The sequence below is a fragment of the Balaenoptera acutorostrata genome, chromosome 3 (assembly GCF_949987535.1).
Source record: "Balaenoptera acutorostrata chromosome 3, mBalAcu1.1, whole genome shotgun sequence".
In the NCBI taxonomy this organism is placed as follows: domain Eukaryota; kingdom Metazoa; phylum Chordata; class Mammalia; order Artiodactyla; family Balaenopteridae; genus Balaenoptera; species Balaenoptera acutorostrata.
Genome location: NC_080066.1, coordinates 79,644,205 through 79,661,694, shown reverse-complemented (window position 1 = coordinate 79,661,694; position 17,490 = coordinate 79,644,205). Strand labels below are relative to the sequence as shown.

The 17,490-nt window shown below is 35.2% G+C and overlaps 1 protein-coding gene across 11 annotated transcripts in view; it reads left to right on the top strand.

The window, feature by feature from the left end:
• The window catches only part of TCF12 (transcription factor 12), a 375,328-nt gene that overhangs the window by 337,541 nt on the left and 20,297 nt on the right, over window positions 1-17,490 (top strand). For 6 of the 11 annotated variants that reach the window (XM_057542292.1, XM_007194942.2, XM_057542295.1 and 3 more), the window contains 3 exons: window positions 7,439-7,512; window positions 8,531-8,602; window positions 9,355-9,561. In XM_057542292.1, the coding sequence (XP_057398275.1) occupies window positions 7,439-7,512; window positions 8,531-8,602; window positions 9,355-9,561 (353 nt within the window). The remainder of the gene's footprint in view (window positions 1-7,438; window positions 7,513-8,530; window positions 8,603-9,354; window positions 9,562-17,490) is intronic. The other 5 variants (XM_057542293.1, XM_007194944.2, XM_057542297.1 and 2 more) reach the window with 1 other exon arrangement.

Here is a 17,490-nt window from a genome sequence, read left to right as displayed (position 1 = left end):
TGTTCAGGGTTTCTGAAAATCAAGGCTCTGGTGTATCAGGGCCCTGGCTATCACCTGTGCTCTGTGATTTAGCCTGTGACTCTGCTAAGAAGCATTCCAGTGTGGAAATGATGAACTGCTGGCAGCTGCTTTCAGCTATTAGTGGGTTCTGCCACTTTCTCAGACACCATGGCTTCAGCTGTCTAGTAAAAGTTGAACAGCTGTTCCCCACATAGACAGGACTATGAAAGACCCATTGACTTAAAGTTGTTGTTTAACAGAGGGATGAAATTACAGGAAGAATGATGTAACTTTAACCATACTCACCCTCTTGGCAGAGTTTTACTAAAATTATCAGTGTCATTTTTGCCACAGCCTGTTTCACTTTCTCATCTCAGGTAGCTATATTGGCCCTTACTGTATGTTCCCACTGCCTCTTCTCCTCTACCCAGCCCAGTAAGATAAAACTGTCCTTTGGTTTCCATTAACACTGGTTGGGAAGGCAGGCAGCAGAGGAGCTCAGCATCTATGCAGGGACATCAGTAAAATGAAGAATCAGAAACTTAGATGTTTTTCAAAAAATAATGGTCCAAAGTAAAATCTCACATTTCCTCCTCCATTTTTTTTTTTGAATTTATTTTTTTATTTTGTTTATTTTTTTTTAACATCTTTATTGGAGTATAGTTGCTTTACAATGGTGTGATAGTTTCTGCTTTATAACGAAGTGAATCAGCTATACGTATACATATATCCCCATATCCCCTCCCTCTTGTGTCTCCCTCCCGCCCTCCCTATCCCACCCCTCTAGGTGGTCACAAAGCACCAAGCTGATCTCCCTATGCTATGCGGCTGCTTCCCACTAGCTATCGGTCTTACATTTGGTAGTGTATATATGTCAATGCCACTCTCTCACTTTGTCCCAGCTTACCCTTCCCTTCTCCTCCATTTTTATTTGATGTTTAATGGATGATATCCTCTTTCCACCTTTAATTCAGCTGATTAATGAAAATCTGTGAAATGTTAAATTGTGTAATGAAGGTATTAATAGGCTTCTTTTTTCAATTCAGCAGTCATACTCAAAAGAAAAATATTTTCATATACTCCTGTTGAAATGGCATCAAAGACTGATTTTATACAGGTGCATCTCTGTCTCTCATCTCCTGTATCTAGTGTTTTCTTCTTATAACCACACCCCACACACGCACACACCCCCCAGACTGGCAGAGCAGACATGGAAAGGGAGGAAGAAAAAAAGGAAAGCAATGGGTGATGAAGTATTCACAGTTGAAGGAAAAATGAAAAAGATAGAGCAAACCAGAGCTCCTATCTAATATGTACAAATTATTTTGTACCTTGTGTGGCAGGAGCCTATCATCTAGAGTAAAAACTCCTCCCCGCTATGTGCGCTCTACACTTGCCCTCTTCCTTATGCCTGAGCATCAGTCAGACTCAGGACAGACCTTGTAAGAATAGTTGCACAGGTGCAAAGCAACATAGGCAGTTTCTAAGCCATTCATCATTCTTGTTTAAATCCTGCTCATTTTCCTTGGGAACTTTTCAGCCTAAGAACATAACATTCCTGCATAGAAAATGCTTACGAGAAAGAAGCTTCTGAGATGATGATATTGTTTTAGTTAGGATACTTTAGGCTGAAAGGAAGAGAAACTCTTGTCTGGACTGGATTAAATAATAAGGGGATTTTGGATATCTTGTATAAAGCCCATAGCAGGGCAAGTTCCTGGACCAGTCAGGGCTCCTGCTCTATTTCTTTGCAATTCTTTCTTAGGCTGGTGGCAAGACAGCAGTTGAAGGTACCACATATGGACATAACCATGTCTCATGTAAGAAAAAGGATCATCTATTATATGTCTTTTAAGAATCTTTTTCCAGAAGCCTCTTCAACAGATTTTCCCTCATGATTCATTGACCAGCACTGGGCTTAACAGAGTTACTCAACAGAAATGGGACCACCATGTTTGTCTTAGTCATTAGGATTTCTCCCAAGAGCTAAGAATAGAATTACTCTTTCTTTGTTCACAGTAGGAAAGGATGGACACCCTCCCCCACCTTCTGAGCAAAATCTGGGCTCTAGCAGCGAGGTAGAAGTATGGCTGTGTCTAATACAGTTGTCCTTTGAGAAAAGACATGAGTATTTGAGTTAAGAGAATGTGTTTACTCACAACATTGTAAAGCATTTATACTCCAATAAAGATGTGAAAAAGAAAAAAAAAAGAGAATGTGTTTACTAAGGGAACTTGGAAAGCAGACAAACAAAACCACTCTTCACCTTTCTTTACCTCCTTCTAGAATATCAATGAATAAAAGTTTAATAATCGCAGTACTCAATAACAATCTTCAGAACATCCACAATAAAAATAAAGAGGGAGTGGGAGGAGATAGGGGAGAAAGGATTCCTCAGTTTAGGCTCATTTCATCAATGAGATATTTATTTTTATCATCTGTCAGTATGCCTGGTGTTAAAGCAGTTACCTGACTTCAGCAAGTTTTCAGTTTAGTTGAGAAAATAGAGATAAACACATGAAAATAGAACCATCAGAATTTACTCTAAACTACAGTTCTCCGGATGTACTTCATGAAGAGAGTATAAAGGAGAAAAAACTTTGAGTATAAAAGAAGAGAGCATGACAGAGATCAAGATGTAAGAAAGTGCATCATCACCTGTTCATCCAGAGTCATTGAGATGACTGATTATGAACTCTTCACATATTGGAAGTGGAAAGGTTGGCTGGGGCCAGATTGTGGAAAGCAAAGCATTCAGTGCTACATTTAGGATTATTCAACCTTTTCCAAGTGTGGAGTATCTCATGAAAGTTTGAGTTTAGGGTGAGATTACAAAGGGAAACAACTAACAAAATAAGAAAATGCATGGTAAATAGTCCTAAGAATTTCTCTCAGCCATGCAAAATGATATTATCTATTATCTATTCTCTAAATTTATTAACCAGTTTTATTAGGTGGCATATTACTGAATCCCACTCAGAGTGAGAACAGATCAGAAACACTGGGTGAATTTTAGATTTAGTGGTCAAAGAAAGCCTTTCCAGATTTTCTAGCCAAATAATTCGATTCTCTTATCCTTGTCAGCTAACTTGTTCTCTGGAAGTAGTCAATAAATTTTGATATAAGTACGTTTATTATAATCCTTGAATAACAGCTAGCTTTTGGGGGTGGTCACTAAAAAGCTCAGGGCAATTACAAAAATTGTTAACTATATAAATAGTTGAAAGCTTGCCCTTATCTAACAGAAGGAAGTAGTATAAGCCCAAAACCTCTGTGCATGTCTACCACCAGATAGCAGGTGACAGGGAAGGAAAGGGGGAAATAACCTCTTCTCTGGGAAGCCCCTTAGGTTTTTAGCCTTTGTACTTTTGTTTTTCCATATTTGTGTAATAATGCTACAGTTGGTGATTACAAGCTAGAGATAAAGATACCAGTATGATTCTAAATAAATTTGTATATTTTATTCATGCACCAGTTTTATAAAAAGACAAAGATGCAGATCTGTCTAGTGTCAGAGGTATTCTACAGCATTATGGTCTCTGTCTAGAATTTGAATTCCATTCACAACCCCAAAGTTCTCATCCATAGCTAATAAGCCGTCAGTGGGCCAGAATTACAAAAATCTATGTATCTTTTTTCTTCATTGATTACATGATAGATCTATCATTAGGAAGAAATAATAATAATGTCTCGGGCTTCCCTGGTGGCGCAGTGGTTGAGAATCTGCCTGCTAATGCAGGGGACACGGGTTCGAGCCCTGGTCTGGGAAGATCCCACATGCCACGGAGCAGCTGGGCCCGTGAGCCACAATTGCTGAGCCTGCGCGTCTGGAGCCTGTGCCCTGCAGCGGGAGGGGCCGCGATAGAGAAAGGCCCGCGCACCGCGATGAAGGGCGGTCCCCGCACCGCGATGAAGAGTGGCCCCCGCTTGCCGCAACTGGAGAAAGCCCTCGCACGAACCGAAGACCCAACACAGCCAAAAATAAATAAATAAATAAATAAATAAGAAAATCCTTTAAAAAAAAAATAATAATAATAATAATGTCTCATGGTCAAAAAGACCTTTAGGCTCTCAGAGTGAGTGCATTCATATCTTTTACCTCATTCACTTCATAAAGGCAGATTAAAAACAAAAACAAAAAACTGTGAGTGCCTATTTTATAGTCAGGACTCAAGATTAATTGATAGTACAGATCAACCAGAATGCAGGTCTGCTGATTCCCAGTATCCACTAAACTTCCATGCCCTTTTTTGAGCTTTACCAGCCATAGGATTGACTTCTGTTGAGCTAACTCAGTCTGTCTAACTATCCAGCCATCCCCTTTGTGACCAATAGCATGAATTTTTGAAATGACTAAGTGGGGTTTAAAGTGCTCAGTCCATGAAATACAACTTGGCATTAGTATGAAGTTCAAACAGATAACAGTGATTTAACCATGTCAGTATTCTATTTTAATCAAGTACGTCACAGTGGGGCAGCCCAATCTATAATAAAAACAAAATAGGTTTGAGTATATGTATATTTTTCCAGTTTAATAAAGTATATTTTGAAGATAGACGTTAGCATAGTTACTTCATGTCACTGTCAAAAAAATAATGAATATAGGTGATTTCTTGCCTGAGTAACTCTGTGCACACATCTCATTCCTCAACACTAAGCTAGTGAAGAACCACAAAAATTGCCTGTTTTGCAAAGCAGATGTGTGCTAACAGTTCTGAGGTGTTTAAATATAAACTTGTATTAATAATCCACACAAATTAAGTAATGTAATAATCAGGCTCTGTCACAGGCTGATGACCCAAGGATGTTGGGGGAAATGATTGAAAATAAAATATTGTAAACATTAAGGGAAACTTTTAAAAATAATTTTGCGTCTTTTTCAAAATAGATCATGATTAACCTCTTATCCACATAAAAATTCACAATTCTACATCAGTTTTGGAAAGCACTGATGCACTGAAATCAATGGTAAAGTGTTAGCTGGTTGTTTTTATACGAATTCTTCATGTAGTCAGTTACTGGATTTTTCTGGTTGCTAAATTCTACTTGCTAATTATAAAATTAGCCCACAAGGCTTCTGTTTCAGTGGGCAGTTTTAGATTGTCCATAATTTATGTAGTTATGATTACATTTGTATGTCTAGCAGGAAGCCTTTAATGGTACTCAGAATAATTTGTAGTTTGCTTACAAGTTAAAAAAAAATTGTTAGCTGATGAAGTATATAACATATATTTTTCTTACAATTTTAGTATTTAAAATTGTTTTGTATAATCAGAACAGTATTCATGTAACTGTGACATATAATCAGGTTATTAAGAATCTATGTATCCAACTTAACAAAATGTAAATGACTAATAAGAATACAATTACTAGGTTACTCAGCTAAAGTGAACTATAATAGTTCCAATTTACCCATAAGTTTTTAGTTTCCTAAATATGGCAGATTAACCTGCAACAACAAGCTCTGGTGGAACATAGTTTAAAATTTCATTTAGCAATAAACAAGACAAATTAAGTAAACCTTCTCCAACTTCAGATTTCTAATATATTGATAATTCAGTTTGTCACTGAAGATTTGTTAAGAACAAAACCATGTATTTAATTGAACAGTCTTCATTATTTTCTATACATAACTTACTTTCAAATAGTAAAGATTTTCAATCCTTTGTTTTGTCTTTTTCTTTTTAAAGCTATTTTGGTTATTTTAAAGCTATAAAGCTATTTTATTTTTTTAATATTTATTCATTATTTATTTTATTTATTTATTTTGGCTGTGCCAGGCCTTAGTTGTGGCACGTGGGATCTTTAGTTGTGGCATATGAACTCTTAGTTGCAGCATGCATGTGGGATCTAGTTCCCCGACCAGTTGAACCTGGGCCCCCTGCATTGGGAGCGTGGAGTCTTACCCACTGGACCACTAGGGAGGTCCCTAAAGCTATTTTAAAACACTGCATTCTCTCCAATACATGAATGAATTAATCCTTTTATTTTTTTCTTCTGTTTTTTTTTTTCCTTTTTATTCTTTCTGTTCTGAACTTGTATCCTTGCTTCTTCTGTCTTCTTTTTTTTATTACATTGCCACTTTTCTAAAGTTGAAGAGTAAACAACATTTAACCAAATTTTCATGATGGGGCTTCCCTGGTGCCTCAGTCGTTAAGAATCCACCTGCCAATGCAGGGGACACGCGTTCAAGCCCTGGTCCGGGAAGATCCCACATGCCACGGAGCAACTAAGCCCATGCGCCGCAACTACTGAGCCTGTACTCTAGAGCCCGCGTGCAGCAATGAAGACCCAGCACAGCCAAAAAAAGAAAATAAATAAGTAAATTTAAAAAAGAAAAATTTTCATGATGATATTTTCCAAATTAAATAATATGTTTTGGTGTAAATTATGTTGGGAAAATTTTTAGCAGATAATCCTAAATGTATTTGCAATCATTTGAAATTTGTGCATTTGTGCATTACTGGAGGCACAAGTTAACATGACCCTTTAGAAAGCAGTTTTGGCCTTATGAATTAAGAATCATAAATATGTTCATACCTTTTAACTTAGAAATGCTATTTATCCTTAGACATATTCCCCAAAAGAAAAAACACAGTATTACTGTTCATAATATAGTGATATTCATTTACTATTCATAATAGCCAAATGAAAGCAACCAAAATGTCTAGCAGTGAGGTAACGGTGGTTAAGCAAATTATGATGTAGAGAATCAGGTGAATATTAATGTAAGTCATTAATAGCATGATCATAAAGATTAAAAATATGGGGGGAGGGACAGAATTTTAAATTATGCATATTTTAAGTACATTTTCTCAAGATATGTGTGCATGTGGACAGAGTGTGAAGAACATGAAAACATAAATGTAGTTATGTGTTTTTTGGGGGGGTTTTTTTGTTTTTTTAAATTTTATTTATTTATTTATTTATTTATTTATGGCTGTGTTGGGTCCTCGTCTCTGTGCAAGGACTTTCTCTAGTTGTGGCAAGCGGGGGCCACTCCTCATCGCGGTGCGCGGGCCTCTCACTGCCGCGGCCCCTCCTGTTGCGGAGCACAGGCTCCAGACGCGCAGGCTCAGGAGTTGTGGCTCACGGGCCCAGTCGCTCCGCGGCATGTGGGATCCTCCCAGACCAGGGCTCGAACCCGTGTCCCCTGCATTGGCAGGCAGACCCTCAACCACTGCACCACCAGGGAAGCCCAGTTATGTTTTAAAGTATAGTTTTTTTTCTCAACTCCCTACACAGTTATATTAATAATGAAAAAAATTTTTTAATGTGTTGGGTTTATCAGTAGCCAGTAACATGCTGAAGACTGAACAAAAATTTTCACGTAAATTTATGCATACTTACAATATATCTTTACCCTTTCCTTCAGAACATTATCAAGATCACTGAGTTAACCAAGGTGTGTGGGTGCTTTGGGGTTTTGTTTTAACAGGTACCAGTCAGTGGCCCAGACCTGGAGGGCAAGCCCCTTCATCCCCAAGCTATGAAAACTCACTCCACTCCCTGGTAAGAGCCTCCGAGAAACATACAAGGTCTCTTTTATCTAATAGTGTGGAGTTCTTTTTTTTTTTTTTTTTCCAGAAAATCTTGAGTAACAATGAAAAAACAGTAGGATAGCATTACACACGAATTCTTTGCTAACAAATGGCCTGATTTAGTTGAACTATATAAGACACATTGGGTGTGCCTTTTACCATCTGTTCTTTGGGACATCAGGCTTCTGGTCTCAGGACAGCTGGTATTAAAATAGTGTTATGGGATTTTTGTTTCTTTGACAGATCTAGGGTTTAATTTTACTATAATTTTATGTTTACATGTAAAGGAAATTTAAAGAAGAAAAATAAAAAACACAGACCAAGTAAGAGAAAATTAGTCCAGCACTGCAAAATGGTTGTATTTTACTCTTTCTCATATGATGATACTGTGTATAGTTTATTACATTTCTGTTAAAATTTTTAAATGTAACATCAGTTATTTTTGTCAGGAAGATTATTGTTTCCCATGTTTTCTTTTTTAAAAAAGAATGTATTATGTAAATTGTACAAGCAAAACCATTGACAAACAAAGCAGTAGAATAAAGGAGCCTGTCTAGGTATTGAGCGTGAAGAATTTGTGGTAGGATGTTAACTACTGTTGCCTTTCTATACTTACCACAGAATTACGAAGCATTATAAAAACAAAATAAGGATGACTTGATGGAATGTTAAGTCATGCTATCATTCAGTAATTCCAGGTTGCAAATAGAAAAGTTCTTTTTCTGTGACTAACAGAACATTTTAAATTAAAGGAAAGTTTTCTTCTCACATATAAGCAAATATAAGCAATGTGTGCTATTTAGATGCTAACCTTATAACTTTGCTGTTAAATCCCAGCCTTCTCATACCTTAATACAAGTAGATCTTGCAGGTCTCCGCGTTAACTTTACTAACATGTTATGCTGACATGCACATCAGCTATTTCCTCATCTCTTTTGGAGTTAATCTTAACCTGTGCTTTGCCTCCTGTTCTGTCTTGACTTTGCCAGAAAAATCGAGTTGAGCAGCAACTTCACGAGCATTTGCAAGATGCAATGTCCTTCTTAAAGGATGTCTGTGAGGTACTATTTCTTTTAGATGGTGCCTTTTTTGTGTTTCAATTAATTATACTTCCTATTATCCATTTAAAATCATCAAGCCTGTACAGACTCCAGAGTCTTTTAAAATCAAACAATGACTATTTTCGTTTTTGTAGCAATATGTAAGAATAGGCTTTTGTTGAGTGTGATTCTTTTTAAAAGAGCTCTACTGGCATGTGCTTTTATTTTCTTAAATTCTAATATGTTTGTGGATGGGGCATGTGTATATTCACAGACAGACAATATCATTTCATCAGTTTTTTGAAAGAGCACATTTGGATGTGGTCACCATTTCAGATAGGTATTAAAAATATTCACTTAAAACAAAATTACAACTTAAATTTGATGGATTTGAAGACCCTCCCCCAAATTGCCCTGATTTCAAAGATCAGTGTTAAAGTACAGGTTATCTTTTTTATCAATGATAATTGAGTATCAGACACAGTAGAGTAGCCTTCAGCTTTTGTAGAAGCTAAAAGAAATAACCTCATGCTATATTGGTAAATAGATTTTATGAAGCAGTGATTTGCTTCTGAAGCTTTGTTAATTTAGCATAGTCTACAAATATCCTTTCTTTAATTGTTGATTCGTAGTACAGGTAGCTTCTTTTGAAGCTACTTGATATTGCATATTCACTTGCTGTCTTCCCTATATCTCAAAGTAGGAAACATAGCAGTTTAATGAATGTAATAGATAACATCAGTAACCTCCATGTCTTTTTTCGATCCCTACAGCAATCTCGAATGGAGGATCGTTTGGACAGACTGGATGATGCTATCCATGTGCTGCGGAACCATGCCGTGGGACCTTCCACCAGTTTGCCTGCTGGTCACAGTGATATACACAGTTTATTGGGACCATCCCATAATGCACCAATTGGAAGCCTCAATTCAAACTATGGTGGATCAAGCCTTGTTACAAGCAGTCGACCTGCTTCAATGGTAAAATAGTGCTCATCCTTTTTGAAATAACTTCTGAAGCGTATTGTCCTACATGTTTTTCATGAAATCTTTCAGGGAGAGAGGTTCCTTCTTTCTGTAAGGAAGGAAGGTAGAGGGGCTTTTAAGAATTTCTTTTACTGTCTTGGGCAGGGTCATTGGCTGAGCATTGGCCCTTAAAATCCTACTATGACCATGTGCAAAAAGCAGAAACTTTCTACAGAGATCATTTTAGCTTAAACTTGGATTTTTTTTTCCAGATATGTAATAATTGGCAGAACAGTTTTTGCCTTGAAACAGTTGTAGAAAGTCTTAATATCAAAATCAATAAAGCAAGACTGAATTTCAAGGGTTCTGGTCTAGAAAAGCTGTTTATTATAATTTGGAACCAGCCTTCAATAGTAGAACGAATGTAATATTATTTGTACAGGTCCAAATTCAAGCTTTATTCCCAAATGAAGGAAAAATGTGGGGTAGTTTTAAGAATGACTGTAATTTAAGTGACAATGAAAGGAAACAATTTTAGATTAATCCCTGAAGAGAGTAAAATCGTTCAATACCTTTTTTTTTTTAACGTGGTAGTTCTTTAAAGGAGGAAAAAAGTAAAATTCTGCAGCCATGCACATCAAAAATTCTGTGTCGAATGTCTTACATTGTTTTTTATACAAATTATGTTTTAAAGGAATGAAGCTCTTTTTGAATCTGCTATTTAACTGAAACCATGTGTTTGCATGTTTATGGCATGGTTTTTAAGATTCATTGCATGCCGTGAAATATTCTCCTATGAAACAGATTTCTAGCTGTAAGCCGTGTGATCAAGGCTAAAATTCACCTATCATCGCAATAATTAGGTGCCCCAAATGCTGAAGTCTTGTGTTCTGTAAAATAGGATTGGTTCCAGATTTTCACATTCACATTCATATATCAGACAGCCATTTATATTCATTCTGGAGTTGCTGAAGTAAACATCAAACAAGGCTGCCTGGTTTCCTAAGAACAGTGTTTTCAGCAACATAGGTGACGTTAGATGCCCACATATCTTAACAACGAGTTTTTTGTTTTTGTTTTTTAATATCAGAAGATCTTGAAATTAAGACTCCTTTTAAATTAGCTTTCGTTGCTATTGATAAACTTATAAATGTGAAAACATTTTTAAATTACTGAATCCCTAGAAATATAAGGGAATATTATAATCACTATTAGTGGTAGTAATAAAATAACTTTAACAGTATAATAAGATAGCATTTGTTGCAAGTATAAATTATTACTTTGCTGAAATACTGTTTATCCTTATTTAGAAGAATGACTTGAAAATCAGTATGTTTGAATCCTAAGCTTGTCTCAGCTGCAGTATTTGCAATTCTTAGTCCTCACCTCTTAATCGTTTTTTTAATTCTTCATTGTTAATAGCCCACTGCTCCTTTCTCCAGTTTATCTGCTACAATATATGATATATCTCTGGCTCCTCCCACATAAATATAGAATTTATATGAAATGGAACTTCTATCTTTGGGAGGTTGTTTTTACCAACTTTGGATATAAGTTGGAAAAGAGATTTTTCAAAATCCAGTCCTCCAAACCATGTAAAAACCTAGTGCGTTTTAAAAGAACTTGTTAAGGGAAAAATTGTTTCTAATATTAGATACTGCCCTGAAGCTTTTAATTAAGAAAGTAGCTTCCATTATATTCACTAGGAATATGCTCCCTACTTCAGAGCTGCCAGAGATATTCTTTAAAAAGGAAAAAAATTCAAGGTAATCTAGAAAAAGAGAGTTCCTGAAACATGAGGTGAGTCTGGCTTAGTCTGAGAAGCAGCATCAGTGCTGCAGCAACTAAGCCCAAGCTATTGCTGAGTTTGTCTATCAAGGTCTTCCTTCAGTTTTTATAACCTTCTTAGAGGACACAGAGCTGAGAAAAGTTTGCCAGACATCATCTACTATATCCACCCCCTCTCCAGTCACTAATGGAGGTGGAGATGCAGATGTTTCTGCCAGGCTTACCCTCAAAAGTTATTAACTGACAAAATCTGACAATGTCAGGTGAGTTAGTATTCAGCTCCCATCCTTCTGAAATGAACTTCTTAGCTGTGATACTCAGTTCTCAGTTTCAGCAGAAAGACCAAAGAATGGAATGAAATGAAGATCACAGTCAGCCAGTGACTGTCCCAGCTAAGTCTTAGGCATATTGTTGAGGAAAACTCTTATCCTGGTGGCTGTTATTCATGTCTGAGGGCTTGCATCAGTACTGCCAGGAGCCTTGCTTACATGCTTTGTACCTACTTATGTGGAATCAACTCTTTTCATATTCTGGGAGGGTTTGTGATTTGGGGGACATCTTGTAACTGTTGCCAGCCATCTTTAAGAGTTAGTCTGCTTTTATTATCTCACCCCCATGTTTTCTAACTGATCATGACTAAGAAATAACACAGTTTTACATTCTGGAATCACTTTTCTTTTTTTGTCTTGTTTAACTTTCTGGTACTTTATATACTTTTCCTCTGCATTAACATAAATTAGTATTTTTTAGGCCCCTAAAAATGGAGGTTACATGGCCATTATTACAAAGTAACCACAGAAATATCAGTTTATCAGCAATTCTATACCACCATTTAGAATTTGTAAGGTCAGTTTCCTCTCAAAAATATTTAATTTTCATCACTTCATTTATTTTTCTGCAGAGAGTAGAACTGGTCTACTAAACATAAATACCATTCCAGGAACTCCACAGAACATTCAAATAAAATTTTTGATGTAATGGATTTTTGTGGGCATTTACTAGAGGTCACCATCCTAATTCCAAGTTTTAAATATGATGTTACTTTCTCTCCTAGCATTTAAAGGAGAAGAGTCAGCATACTTTTTTTGTAAAAGGCCAGATAGTAAATATTTTCAGCTTTGCAGGCTATATGGTCTCTCGCACAACTACTTACCTCTGATTTGGTAACACGAAAGCAGCCATAGCTGTTATGAAAACAAATCGGTGTGGCTGTGTTTGAATAAAACTTTATGTATAAAAAAGAGCCAAACAAAAAACAAAACAAAAGTAGTAAACAAAAAAAAAAGTAGTAAAGTAGTAAAACAAAAAAAAAAATTAAAAAAAAAAAAAAACAGGACCAGATTTGGCCCATAGGCATACTTTGCCAATCCCTGATTTAGAACATAAATTAGCTTCCCAGTGCAGGAAATGAGAGTTAGCAAGTTTTGTTTTTTGGGGGTTTTTTTGTTTTTTGGGGGTTTTTTTGTTTTCTTTTTCTTGGAGCCTATAACTTTTTTCTTATTTTGTTTTAATGAGTAGTTTGGGAGTTCTGTTGAAGTAGTTGGAATATTTGAGGCGAGCCAGAATGCACTGGGAGTAGAAGAGTAAGAGTTGATGGCAGGATAAAAGTAATACAGAGAGCTCTGCTCTCAGCCTTCAGTGCTATCAAGATAACTTGTGGTGTGAAGTCTACCTGGGCAGGTTAACCAAAATAGTCTCCTTGATCAAGGAAATAGCTTTGTTGCTGAGAACCTTTCTTTACATTATTTTCAGTTATAACAAGATTATGCCAGTAAGATCATCTACAGCTGATCTACTGATTTGTAGATCCATCTTCTTGTCTTATAGATGAAATAATTACTATTTTTTCATTATTCCAGAAAACAATTTTTATATTTCACACAAAGGTAATAAGACTACCACCTGCCAAAAATATTAATAGGAGTCAATATCAAAAGACTTAACTTTGACTATTGTTTCTTTTAACTGAACAAACTTGACTAGCATCAAAGGTTAGGATTAAATGAGGTTTCAACCACAGAAAGCTTTTAACATATTTTAGCTATCTAATATACACAAAAATTAAATTTCCTGAAGATTATTATATCAGAAAAAGAGACTAGGAAGTGGGTAATTAATACTCCTTCTCATATAATTAGTGTAGCCAGCCTGCCCTAGTTTTAACATTTGATCTTACTTTTGAATAGGGTTAACATTTTCATTTACTTAATTTCCTACTCCCTTTCAATATTTTGGATAGTTTCTCCATATTTTCTTAATGCAAATTAAAACTTAAGGCTTTATCAGACACTATTATTAGGATGTGATTGATGTATAATTTAAATTTTAAAACACAAAATCAGGATTTTTAGAACTATTGAAATGTCAGCGTTGGACGGACTATAGTTTTGCTCCCATTTATTTAATGTAAGAATAAACTCGAAATAAACTGCTGACAGCAAAAAAATAATGTTATTAAGTGGAAAACTGAAAAGGAATGAGACTCATTAATTTCATTTAGGCATTACAAAGAGGTCTCAGCAATATAAAGTTATTGTACATCACATCAGTTTATGGCTGTAATATCTAAAATACCGAGGCCTGATGAGATAGCTCTGTAATAGCACTTTTATCTTTAACACAAAGTGCTCAGTTATTGTTCAGACAGTGATTTCAACTTCAAACTAAGTTAGATTAGAAGCTTTTGTGTTAATGGAAGGCTGATGCAAATCTTAAAAAGTTCCTCATTTATGATACAGGATAAAATTACATCCAGGAGGTCTTTTGATTTCTTTGTTACAAGTCCTGAGGAAATTTAACTCAGGCATGTCTTTTTTGGGGGGGGGGGGTGTTGGGCGGGCATTGCTTGGGTTTTTTGTTGTTTAAGCTATGGTTGGAGATGTGTGTCTTATATGAGAGCAAATAATGTTCAATTGTAGAACTTAAAGCTACCTTATATAAGGATTTAAAATATAAATCATGTCTGTTTTCTAAATCCTAAAGCAGTTAGAGAAACTATATTTTTCCTAGTTCTAAAAGATTTAAGATTCAGTTATTAAAGACTAACAGGCAAATAGAGTAATATTTTATTCAACATTTTAGCACTTTTTGTCACTTTATCAGAGTAAATTTGGAATCATTTTAACCTTATATTTAGACAGTATTTAATTTTATTAGTATAGGTTTGTATACAGTAGAAATGGTATGTGTAGGTTTCAGCTAAACTGAAGGAGTTTATTTTTTAACTGTATTTTACTTTTTCTAACTGATTTTTTTCCCAAATGGGCAACTTAAATTTTTTAAAATTTCGTTAAGACCACATTATAGTGCTTTTAAAGGGTTTTGATATGATTTTTTAAACTCAAAATTGTTTAAATATCAAGTTTTTTAAGCCTGAAATCCATACAGATTATATATTTATGGAAATATTATTCAAAAGAAATCATAACAACTGGAATTCTTCCAAGTTTTAGCATAAAACCCTCTGGGTAAAACAAAATACTTACAGTACATAAAGAGCCTTTATTCAGTCTGTAGATTAATAGTGATTAATTTAAATCATTAGTACTCAGTGAATAGTACAAATTGAATAAATTATTAGAATTCAAAATCAGAGAGGAGTTCTTACTGAGTAGTTTTCAGTCTGTCCCTTAATTCACAAGACCTCTTATTCATCAACTAATTAGATTTAACATTTTTCCATTGTGGGTGTTGAAGCCATTGGCCAAATTAAATGAAAACAAGTCCCTTGTCAGATGCTCTCACAAAAATAAGGCCATAGGTAGATTGCAAAGATTCAGAATGCAAGATGATGTCATTTAATGGAATGGGCCTTTTATTCTGAAACGGAGCTCTTCATAATAATTGAAATTTAGAGCATAGCAGGCCTAGGGGTTTTCCTTCCCCTGCTAGTCCCCCAGTAGAAGCACTGTGTCAGCTGTATGCTAACGAGATGAACAATTAAACAAGGTCCTATCTGGCTGGCTTCACAGTCTCTGAGCTCAGACAAAGAACTGTTGATACACCTGTTCCGTGTGTGGACAGAGCCATTTGAATGGGTAGCTTCAGATTAAAGGAAGGACATGGGAGCCAGGGTGAGCAAGGGTTAAAGAAAACTGTAAGAACTGTGAACATCAAATTCTCCAGAAAATATATGAGGGCCATTTGCAAGGGGAATCAAGTTACAAAGAAAAAGTTCCTGCTAACTTCATTAACATGAAAAACTCCAGACTTAAACCTTTTTGCTAGTCTGATGCCATTTTTAAAAGGTTTAATTTTTTTCAAGGTTGGTGTGAGAAAATACTTGGTTTGTAGTATTCTATAAAGACAAAGATATTCACTGACATTTTATATCCCAAAACAAATTGAGCAACCTTTCTGATTTTCCTTCAGGGAAAAGCAAACTCCTTAAGATCTATTGTTTAGATAATGATCCTTTGTCTGCCAAGCCTTTCATCAGAAAAGAGGTGATAGAACATTTTTATTAGTAGAGATTCAGAAAAATCAAAGAATGATTTATACTCATGAAATAAAAGAATAAGAATTTCACAGATGCATCATCACTTATCACTCAAATGAGTGAAATTCATTTTGTTACTGTTCAATGGTATTATCTTACAGAGCTATAAAATGGGTTTCACAGGTACAATATATAGTAAATAAATGTATGTTTAAAAGTTTAAATTTTAAAAGGCTATTTCTTTTTCACTTACTTGGTGTGATAGCTCAAAATACTAGATAAGAGCAAAACTGGCATATATTACCAAAGATCATAGGAAGTTTTAAGTCCACATTATAAACACAGACATAAAAATCTTAGCTTTTACTTTATCCTGCAGTGATTTCCTCAGCCAGTCAAAATTATTCTAGTAATATATTATCTCTAAAATAGGCCTAGACTCCTAAGGTCCCAAAGAATTTGTAACTATTTGTTGTATTTTACCCTATCTATTTTTATAAAATGCAATTTTTGAACTGACCTTCCTCTCAGATCATTAGGTCATTGAGTAGTTCATAGCTAGCAAGAAAGCAACCTATGTGTTATGAATAAACATGACCAGGATTCCTTAGAGATAGGATATCATAAACTATTTTAAAAATAATTTCCTCTCTCAAATGTAATTTTCATAGTCCACTTCTTCACTTGGTGTTAGATTTGGTTCTTCAGATTTTTCTCAAGATTTTTTACTGGGGGCGGGTTGCGGTTCAGGGCAGAAGTAAAGGTTAAGGGTCTAAGGGCAGATTTCCAAAGTGGTAACGGAATAGAAAGCTGTCTTGATTTCTGTGGTCCCTTCCCAGCTTTAAGATTTTATGATTCTAATGCATGATGAAATTATGTGGTTTAGAAAAAGGTTATGGTCAAGGCTTGATCATCCAAGGGAGTAGTGACACAGCTAATTCTCAGCAATGACTAATCCTCAAATAATTTAAAAAGTAGCTATGGAATACATTAAATGAGTTTTTCAAAACTACATTAAAGATAAGAATAAAGGTAGAAGACAGACATTTCTTAAAAAGTTGGGTGGAAGACCTGAGATGTTCTAATCAGATCCACTACCAGTAGCCTGCATTGCCTGAAACTTTGGTTTCTTTTGTTTGGCTCACAGGAAACCAAAGGATAAACTTGCATAGGGGTATTTATACCTCTTAGGGTAAAATCCATACAAAGTCATGAAAGATAAAAGCTATATTAATTACTCAAGAGGGATTCAAAGCATGGCATTTTACTGGGATTGAAGGATTTGTTGAAAAACAGTGGTTCTCATATATAACTCCAGGCAATAAACCTATTTAATTAAAGTCTTAATCTTCTAATAGCCACATCTGCTATTGTTCTAATAAAAAAAACTGGTTCATTTATAACCAGTTTTTCTAAAAATACTGCAATAGCTGAAAACACTTGGTAGTGTTTGCATGCCTTCTCAGTTCAGGTTAACTGTGACTTGTCTAAATCTGATTAAAACTGAGAATAAAAATATATGGCATTTTTGTTGCCTGGCAATGTAGAAGTTTTATTTTAAGTTATTTTAATTTTGTATTGCTTTTGCTGCTCTTTTAAAATTTTTGAGGAGAAGCAATTAGAGGAAGAAAAAACAAGACACTGTGTGTTAGAAAAGGATATGCTAAAGTATAGATAAATACTATTATTACTTGGAACAAAGCAGTTATTTTGCTAAA